The 9,586-nt window shown below is 41.5% G+C and overlaps 1 protein-coding gene across 1 annotated transcript; it reads left to right on the top strand.

Annotated features, from left to right (window-relative positions):
• Positions 1–390: 390 nt before the first annotated feature.
• On the top strand, positions 391–7,899 carry STAP1 (signal transducing adaptor family member 1). The gene is made up of 9 exons (XM_009331804.1): positions 391–528; positions 2,660–2,731; positions 3,419–3,532; positions 4,196–4,252; positions 5,172–5,332; positions 5,968–6,096; positions 6,733–6,802; positions 7,557–7,660; positions 7,698–7,899. The coding sequence occupies exons 1-9, from the start codon at positions 391–393 to the stop codon at positions 7,897–7,899; spliced, it is 1,047 nt and encodes a 348-aa protein (XP_009330079.1).
• Positions 7,900–9,586: the final 1,687 nt, after the last annotated feature.

The raw sequence follows: 9,586 nt of genomic DNA on the forward strand, positions 1-9,586 counted from the left end.
GACCTTCAGGTGACACCCGTCACAGTAATGATGCACTTTTGTACCAGCATGCTCATCATTTGAATGTCTCCCTTTGAGCAAACCCAAGGAGCATGCTGTAAAGGAAAAGATCCTTTTAATCTATTCAGCCTGGTTCCCCCCATGACCATACACCAAGCAAAGAGTCAGCGGTGTGCACTGACCTAAAAGTTAAGTACAGAGACTTCCTCTTCAAGGTGCTGCTTTTTCCCCACCTCTCACCAGGGGCGAGTTCTCTGGCTGAGGCTGATACGGAGCAGACTGAGAACAACAGGAGTGGGGGGGGAAGGAGGGGAAAAAAGAAAAAAAAAAAAAAAAAAAAAGAATCCAGCAACGGAGGATATCCAGATACCCTGCTGAGATATCCAAAGGATGCTGAGAGGCATTAGGGAACAGCCTAAGGAAAGTCCTCAGCCAGCCCCCCGGCAAATCTTCCAGGAGAGGCAGAGGATCACCGGTCTGCCTTTGTACTTCCAAGATTACCTGTCTGTCCGGCACTCAAGATGCAAGGTAAGGCACGCAGTCCCGGGAAGTGGACGTGTAGAAATATTTCTTCAAAAATTTATTGCCCAGAGCTACAGGTCTGTGGGGGGAAATGTTTCTCAGCACTGGCTGACAGAAATGGTTGCACTGAAATAATGATATCTAGTTATTTCTGTTCATATTACTTGAGGGATGGGGGGAAGTAAAATAAATTATGTAAGGTAACTGTCAATATCTCCAGGATGCCATTATAATTTACTATTACCTACTGAAATGTGGATTGAGTTTGACTGATTTCATAGCTACCACCATGGTGAAAAGCTAATGCAATATTTTTAATACCAAGAGCGAAGTTTGACATGGTTATACTGCTCTGACGCGTCCTCTATTTACTGGAGAACAGTGTCCATCCTGAAGTCTTCAGTGACAAGCCACCTGAAGTATACATGAGATTCTCTACATCTGTTTTTTTTCTTGTTAGTAAGAGTCGATGATATGACATGTGTGGACTAACTGGGAAAATAAGAGTGATTTTTTTGACCCAAGATAACTATTTAAGACACAAATCTGTAAACGCCTGCATGCTTGTGTATGTTATAATAGCATGTATGTTCAGAGCATGTCCCTAATCAAGCTGATTGCCCTCTTTTAGCACTTGATAATGACAATCCCTGTATTTAGGGTTACAAAGTCATTTTTACCCTACCAACACTCACATCTCTGTAAATGCAGAAGCACAGAGTAGAGAAAATGAAAGTCATGCAGTGCTAAAGGTAGATACCATCAAAAGACCAAAATAGCATGGTGGTTCACAAACACAGGAACATCCATGTACTACAGAAAACAGAAGTCCAAGAAGCAAAAAGTAGACTAACAATCTTACTGTTCATTCTTCTGCAGCGCTAAAAATTATTCAACACATTGCTTTGTTGTATCTAGCAGGAGAACACCTTTAATAAAGCTCCCTGTTACATTCCTTTATTTATATCCTTTTATGTAAAACCTTTTTTTTCCCCCTGAACAATCCCTCCTTGTGAAAATCAGATGGTTTAATGAGGACATTTACCTTAACACAACATTGCAGTACTCAGAGGTTGGGGTCCAGAGGCTGAATGCTACAGAAATTTTACACTAGTAATTTGACAGAAACTACCAGAAAGACTAATTAGGAGCTAGCAGGGTAAAGAGCAAGGATCACTTGCAGAATACTCTAGGGAATGTTGCTCACCCTAATTTGTATGACCTATCAGACTTCACAAATTACTTCTTTTCTCAATTTTTGTGACTGTTTTAAGCCCCCACCTCAAAAAAAAACCCCAACCCAACCAACAAAAAACCCAAAAACCAAACAACAAACACAAAACAGGTAAGTAAACTGAAAACTAGATCAGAGTTTCTGTTTTACAGAGGTTGCATTCCCCCTTCAGTGTCCCATAACAGCTACAGTTTTCAGGGTATCAGGGGCACGTGAAAACAGAAAAACCTTTCCCATCACTCTGGCGTGACTGCATTAGGGAACAGTTAGAGGAGTCAATCGTATTTACTTCAGCATGGTGTTGATTTACAAACACTGCTACACATAATTTAAAGACAAAACATGTAAAATACCACTTCAAATGTAAGAAGTCCATTTAATAGGTCAAGCTCCATGATCTCCTCCCTCCAGCAAGTAAACTGGCAGGATCAAAATTCAATGCAAACAGGCACTTCAAGAGAATGGTGTTCAGAAGATTGGAGTCTTTACACATTCATCTCACACTATTTTCCACTTGTATGCCTTTTAGGGAGAGCAAGATTTTAAAGTGGCATTTAAAATATATTTTCCTTCCATTACTACCCCCTTCAAATTGTTTGACAAATTGTTGACAAAAGTTTAAAACATTTAAATTAAAGTAAAGTTTTCTAGTTCCATGCCAGATTAGGATACTAGATAACAAAGCCTAGAGCCTATGGATCTTTTTCCCTGTAAAGAATTATTTACTGAACTTTTTTTGCATAAACTGCCTGCAAAATACATACTTGCTCTTTAACGATCTTTAAAACACTGAAAACTAACATACGACGACATGTCTTTTTCTTAGCAGTTCTTTCATTTTCAGCATTTTGTGGGAACTAAAAAGACCATCTTCACAAACTGACACTTCCTCCTTTCCAACAGGAATTTAGAGTGTATTGGACAGAACTCAGAGGAACTATGCTTTTCTTTTATGATGATAAGAAAGCCCCAATGGTGAGTCATGTGCCATCTTTATAACTACCCGTCTGATTAAGTGCATCAGTTATTTTCATCAAGTAATCCTTATGTACTCCAGACAACTCTCGGCACCCTTTGCTCTCTCATCTGCATAGTCCAAAAAAATAGTACTGAACATTGTAACAGAAAGGCTGAGATCAAAAAAAGCCAGAGTGAAACAAACTATAGCATATTAATTTGCCTCATCAAAATAAAAAAGGAATTTTTTTTTGGCACCTGAGCTACAAATGTATCCACATTGCTCCATAATTTTACCAAGTGCTTTTTCCTCAGCTGTGCACAAGGGTAAAATTATTGTGGTGTGTAACATGATTTTCCTTTATGCAGCTGAAGAAAAAGTGCTTGGTATTATTATGGTGTACTCTGGCTGAGGGTTTAGTTGGCGTCACAACGCAAATACTCAGGAAGGTCTCGTGGATTTAATCTGTTTGTGATTATGAAGATTAAGATGGGAAAAATCCAGAAGGTACACTGTTGGTGAGAAGAGCTTCTGTAAGCAGAAGCAAAGGACTGAGCTTTGGCACGTCTGTCAGTTAAACTTAACCCAGGTTCTAACAAAAAAAAGTTTCAATCTATTTTCTTCTAAACAAATTCCTTTGACGAGCAGCTAGATTTTTGGTGAAAATTACAACTTGTGCTATTTCTCCTTTCCCCCCTCCTTAGTACTCACAGAAATTAGATATATCAGCTTTGACCTCAGCAACCAATGTTTATCCAGATGAAAATGGCTCTGCACACTTCATCCTGATGCTGTCAAATGGGGAACTAGAACTGAAGGTAAAAAGAGGAAAGCTGTGATTTGTAAGCTACTCGGTACTTTTTTTCCATCTCCCACAGATATTCAGAGCTCCATTTTGGTGTGCGAGTGGAGCTGCCTTCTTGACATCTGGTACAGCCTGCAGCCAGGCAGCACCAAAAGGCAGGGCAAAGGAACCTAAAGGGAAACTCCCCCTTGAGGCATTAGAAGTTTTTCTCAGGAGTATCTGGGAATATGAAATAAGCAAAGAATTGAACAAGAAAATATACAAGAGAAACCAGGAACTACCACACTGATAGGCCCGCGTCACCTGTAAAACCAAGAAGGGGATAAAATATCTGACCACCCCAGCATTCAGAAGCCGTACAGACTGAAGTACTCAAGAGACTATCTAGGAGGTTTTATACTTGAGACTCACCTATCTCCTTAGTTTGGCCTTCTCCTTGGATCCACACAGAGCATATGAGGTTTTTTTTACCTTCCCACCTCTGTCCTCTCCCTCTAATTGAACACGGAGTACTGGGGAAGTGTGGGTTTCAGGGTGTGATGTAGCTTGGCAGGGAGCTCATTTCCAGGCATGGTACTTCTAAAAGGGTGAGAGTTATTTGAGGCTTCCACGTGAAATACTATATTTTTTATTGTTGCTGTAGTTGTTCTTACACCATCATTTTCTGTTCTCTCAGGCTAATGACAGTGAAAGTGGGAAAGAATGGAAGTGTTTTATTCTCACTGTAACAAAGGTATGGAAGAGCTTTATGTCTCACTTCATGTCAAAAGGTGTCTATAAAGGGGTTTTGTCTTCATGCATGCCAGAAGTTGGCTTCCACAGGCACAAAGCCTCACCTCTAAGGTGTTTGCACACACTAAACTGTTGAGGGTGTTTGCTGGGTTTGGGTTTTTTTTTCCCTGAGGAGAGCAAAATTAAGGCTGATTTAACCCCAGCTCATCTGCAATACACACTCTGCCACGGTATCTAGTCAGACACAGTTCCCAATCCAGTTTGCTGCCGAGGAAGGAAAAGACTTCTAGCACAAGTCCATCCCCTGCAGCTGTGAAGAAGGGAGCTGCTCAGAGAGAGAGACAACTCTCTAGGTCTTTATCATGGGATAAAGACATAACCAAAGAAACGGCCAAACTGCACACCTGAGAGAACCCCTCAGCCCTGTGTTTTATTCTACTATTCTTCTTAACTAAATGCACTTTGAAAACAGCAAAACTCTCTTTGATAACAACCAGTGGAAAAATAAATTGTTTGTTCACAAATGACTTTACATTGGCCTAGCTGAATCACTTAAAAAGCTGAGGATGGCTGAAATAGGTTAAATTACATTTACACAGCCTTCTGCAGTATAGCAACTGCAAAATATCATTGTGGATTCTTACATCGTTCCCACTTCTGTCGATGCACATTTCTTCTAAATCAGGACACAGATATCCTTATTTCACTATTCTAACAAAAACACACGTGCAGCATTCTATTCAAAGCAGAGGCGCATTCAAACCTTCCAGATTATCACAGCTGCTTAAACCAAGCAGGTATGAAAGATTTCTGCACAGCAGCTGTGCTCAGAGATCAGCTGTGATGCGCACACAGAAACGATTGCTCACAATGTTTGTCCACTCTTTCATTTTCTTTTCAATTGCACTGTTAATTTTCAGCTGTCAGTTCCACCAGACGAGTCATTACTACCTGGGCAACTTACAAGAATGCATGAAGTGCTAGAGAAGGAAAAGAAAAGAAGGATTACACGTAACGATTGTTCCAGCACATCCTTGAACAGAAAAAGCCCCCCCAGCAGTACATTGACTACTATGCCAGTGTAAGCTCTGACTGAACTATGCGAACCCCAACCTGACTAAACAGCCTTCCCTTCTTCTTTCAAAGTATTATTTCCGTGCAGAGGTTCAAAATTCAGCTGTTGTACAAGGGTTGTATAATATTCAATGAACAAAATCTACCTTAAGGCCTTTATAGAGATTTCCTAAGGGAAAGATTACTCCTGCAGCTTTTCTATAATGCCTTTTGTTTTGAAAAGGCCGAGTGCAGCGTATTGCTATGCTTAAAAAACTTTTCAGAAAGCCACACGTTGGGCTGCTGTATCTGCCCTTCTGCGAAAATGCTGATTACCATTGAGAAATTCAAGGTAAGTCCAGGTTACTCTTCTCACGTTCTTTCCAAGGCTCCAGAAAGCATCATACCTGTATGAAAGCTTCACTTTCTCTCTAAGAATGCCAAAGCGCTACTGTCCTGAATTATGCTCCTATAGTAGCATTAATCAGCAAGAGTCCTTCAGATGTTATGCCTCTTGGCAGCCATGGCTAGTTACCCTGGATAAGCCTAGCATTGTGAAGAGGTGTTAGCCCAGTAGACCGCGTCTCTTCATGCAGCTCAGAATGATGTGGCCTTGCCAGCATGACTCGCATTCACGCCGTTTCTCTCCTCCGTTCTATGCAGGTGCTTCTATGCAGTATCTCGGCAAGAAGCAACAGAGATGTTAGAAAAGAACCCTTCATGTGGGAATTTGATCTTGCGCCCGGGCAGAGACAGCAAGAACTACGCAATCACTATCCGACACGAGCTGGAGTAGGTTGATTCCACAATATATTATCCCATTCTTAACTAGTATGCACTGTATTAAAAGCTGAATTCTTAATACCCAGAGCTGACATGTGAAACATATGCCTTGCCTTCAGGCTATTTTGAAAAAGGCAAACAAGGCAGCAGGGGTGGGCCTGCGACTGATTTCTTGGGTCTCTTCTCCTCCAAAGCCAGTTAGATTAAACAAAGAAGCAATAAAGATCAGCCAGCAAAAGCCCATTTCCTTGGGTAAATGGGCTTCCCTTGTTTGCCATGAAACCCCACTCAGATTAAGAAATCATCACGCCATACCCCTTTGTAAAACGAACAATGAAAAATGGAAGAGACAAGTATTTTCAAACAGTAACTTAGTCTAAAAACATACCACATTTCAACTGAATTGCCATGTTCTAGCTTTTGCAGAGCTTCAGAACAAGAGGCATCTGAGACACCAGGAATGACATTTGCGATTCTCGGTGTTTCTAAACTAAAACGGGAAAAAAACAAACCCTGCCACACACCTTCAATAAGCCCTGGGGATATTACAAAGCACACCCATTGCTCCTGCCCTGTTTATAATGACAACGATACATCAAAAAGTATTTCATTTCAAGCAGCATATCAACTTTCATTTTCTTTCAGTGCCCCACACTTAAAGCACTACAAAGTGATGTCCAAAGGAACGAGTTACATTATCGAATTGGAAAGACAGGTAAGTGAGCAATTCCCTTGCTGAAGATTCTTAAGCAGGTGTAAGAAATACCACTTTGCAGAAAATTAGAAAACCTCTAGTAAATTCCTAGTTATAATTTGTGAGTCAAAGTATGCGGAGAGTTCACCTCTCTTGTTAGTCTAACTAACCTAATCTCAACAAGTTATTTTTTAAGAACTAGAAAAGTAGGAAAAAACCCCACATCAGCATCTTCTCTCTAACAAAAATAAAATCAAACCACTCACAAAACACTCAAGATGGCTTAATTTATTTTTTTTCAACTCAGGCTTCAGTACTAAGTCTGAAAACTGAGCTCTCATTGCAGCTAGAGGAAGTTCAAAATGCACTCCATATAACTTTGATAAATAAAATTAATTTAGTTGAAGCGTGAGCAAGGCTGTATGGACCGAGAAACGTCCTATTGGTTTGAAAAAGCACCTGCTGTTGTACCATGTGCTGAAAGAGCATCAGCAGTCATCGAAGAGCACAACAGTACAGAGAGCAATCTCTCTTTTGGTTTGTTTACTCATGTGATGGAAGGGAAGGAGTTATATGTTCAAGGGTCAAACTGTTACCAGAGATTGCAGAGGGCTGTCCTAGACCTCACCGCATCCAAATGCGGGATGTAAATCCAGTATCGGTTGTTTGAGAAACATTGCTAGGGATCCCAGCCTTCCAGCATGTTTTTGAAAATGTATTCTCAACACACATAGCACGTTTTATTTGGTGGGGTTGGTTTGTTTTGGTGAAACAGGTGACACTCCCAAGCCTTCAGGATGTTGTCAATTACTTTGTCACCCAAACCCGAGGGAAACTGAAGCCATTTGTCATACGGACGCACAGTGCAGAGGACCCAGTGTTCTGAAAGCAAGCTTGTTGCTGAAGGCACACACAGGAACAGTCCTGCTAAAAGAAAGAGGCACAAGCAGCAGCACAGGAACTCCGTACTACTGAAGATAAACAGAAGGCATTCCCCAAGCTACTTAGTTTCTAGAACAGCTTTGTTGGCCCTAAACCAAGAATATGATGCAGTTTCTCCCAGAGAAACTTCTGAGATTTGGGGAGGGCAAATAACCCCAATTCCTGTAGAAGATTAAATGTGGAAAAAGAAGAAAAGACAAGAGTGGGAAAGAGAGGACAACATTGCCCCTGCAAAATGCGATGGAAAAATACTGTATTGAAATTAGGCAGACAGTGTTTGTGGGCTCAATTCTGTCACTGGCTCACAGTGCAATAAACTCTTTGTGTTAAAAACCCCATTTCTTGTCTACTCACTTGTAACAGGATCAGCGCCATTTACGACATCCCACAGAGACAGCAGGGATGCCTCACCTCTGCTGGGGCTTTGAGCACTGCCAGAGAGGTGCAATACAGACCATAAATACAAGTCTGGGTAGCTTAAACTGAGGGTTCCTGGTTCTCTGCAAGGTCATGCAACCCTTCAGGATCTGGAACATCCCGAGTAAGGTGGCTAGGGCATTTCCCGTGTTATGCAACTGAGGGAGGGCATAAATTCAAGCAAACTCAGACATCTCCTGCCCAGCTGAAGATTCCCACCCCTTCTACGTGCCAGCAGGGGTGTTTATCAGACCCTGCCGTGAGCTACTTCAGGAAACTAAACAAAAATAAGTTGGTGCCCCTGTTGGTTAAGCTCTCTGAACTACCTTTTGCATGGGCTGAGACAAGCCCCACTGAGTGCACAAGGAGGACAAGACTGCACAGCTGGTAACAAGGGAAGGCAGCAGAGCACGTGAGAGCCCTGCTGATCATACCAAACAGTTGTGGAACCCGCCGAGCCTTAGGCACAGCATCCATCTTCTTGGAAACTGGTGATCCAGCCTTCAAAACAAGCAACTTAAGTGATCAGCAGTAAGATCCAAGTTTAGTATTTTTAGCCTCTAAGTTCTGCCAGGCAGCTGGACTGAATAAAGTCCTTACTTTACTCCATGGGCACCCAGGGCTGAGCTACACTCCTTCATAGTTAGCTAGATGACTAGCTCCAGAGCCTGGCTTTTTTCTTTAAAAAAAACCCAACCAGATAAACCGCACCTCTTCTCTGACAGTGGTGGGGGAGCGTTCACACAGCTCAGCTGAAGAAAGCTATGAAGCAGCTAGCGCCTTCACTACACGACACACACAGGGAGTCATCTCGGTAGAGTTGCTCTTACTTCCAGACCAAGATTGATCGTCATGTTCCTTTGATATCAGCTGGCAATCACAAATTAATTATTACTTATTTCAAGGATTATGGAAGTCAGTCAAGGCTTGGGAAGGTTATTTTAAAAGAATGTCCATGTGTTTCTAAATAATAGATTACGTGTGACCAGATGAAAGCACACCCACTGTATTTATAAAAGTGCAACATAACATGAGACGTTAGCACTTTCTTTTCATGAAAATACTTAAGATCACTTTGTGAAGATGGTGCTGCTCAGTATGCATCAGGTTAGAGTTGCAGCTTTTCCTCAGTATGAAATTGAAACTTGTGTGTTGCTGTGAGAAGTGGGAACTTGATACTTCTTCACTGTATCTCACTTTTGCCATGCAAAATGATTCACTTACTAGCAAGACAGTTCTGCTGAAGTTATCAATGCTATAACTCACGACACCTTTAAGCCTGAGCCTCAAAAAGCTTGCTGCGGCATAGATAAACAGCCATGCTAGCTACGTCATCAACCACACAAAAGATACCAAAAGATACGTTTACTAAAATAAACTCTCAAAAGCTATCCGGTCAAAACGTAACAACCTTTGGACAAAGGTTTAGATTGATGCACTGTGCTG

The sequence above is a fragment of the Pygoscelis adeliae genome, unplaced genomic scaffold (assembly GCF_000699105.1).
Source record: "Pygoscelis adeliae isolate BGI_AS28 unplaced genomic scaffold, ASM69910v1 Scaffold39, whole genome shotgun sequence".
Taxonomy (NCBI): Eukaryota; Metazoa; Chordata; class Aves; order Sphenisciformes; family Spheniscidae; genus Pygoscelis; species Pygoscelis adeliae.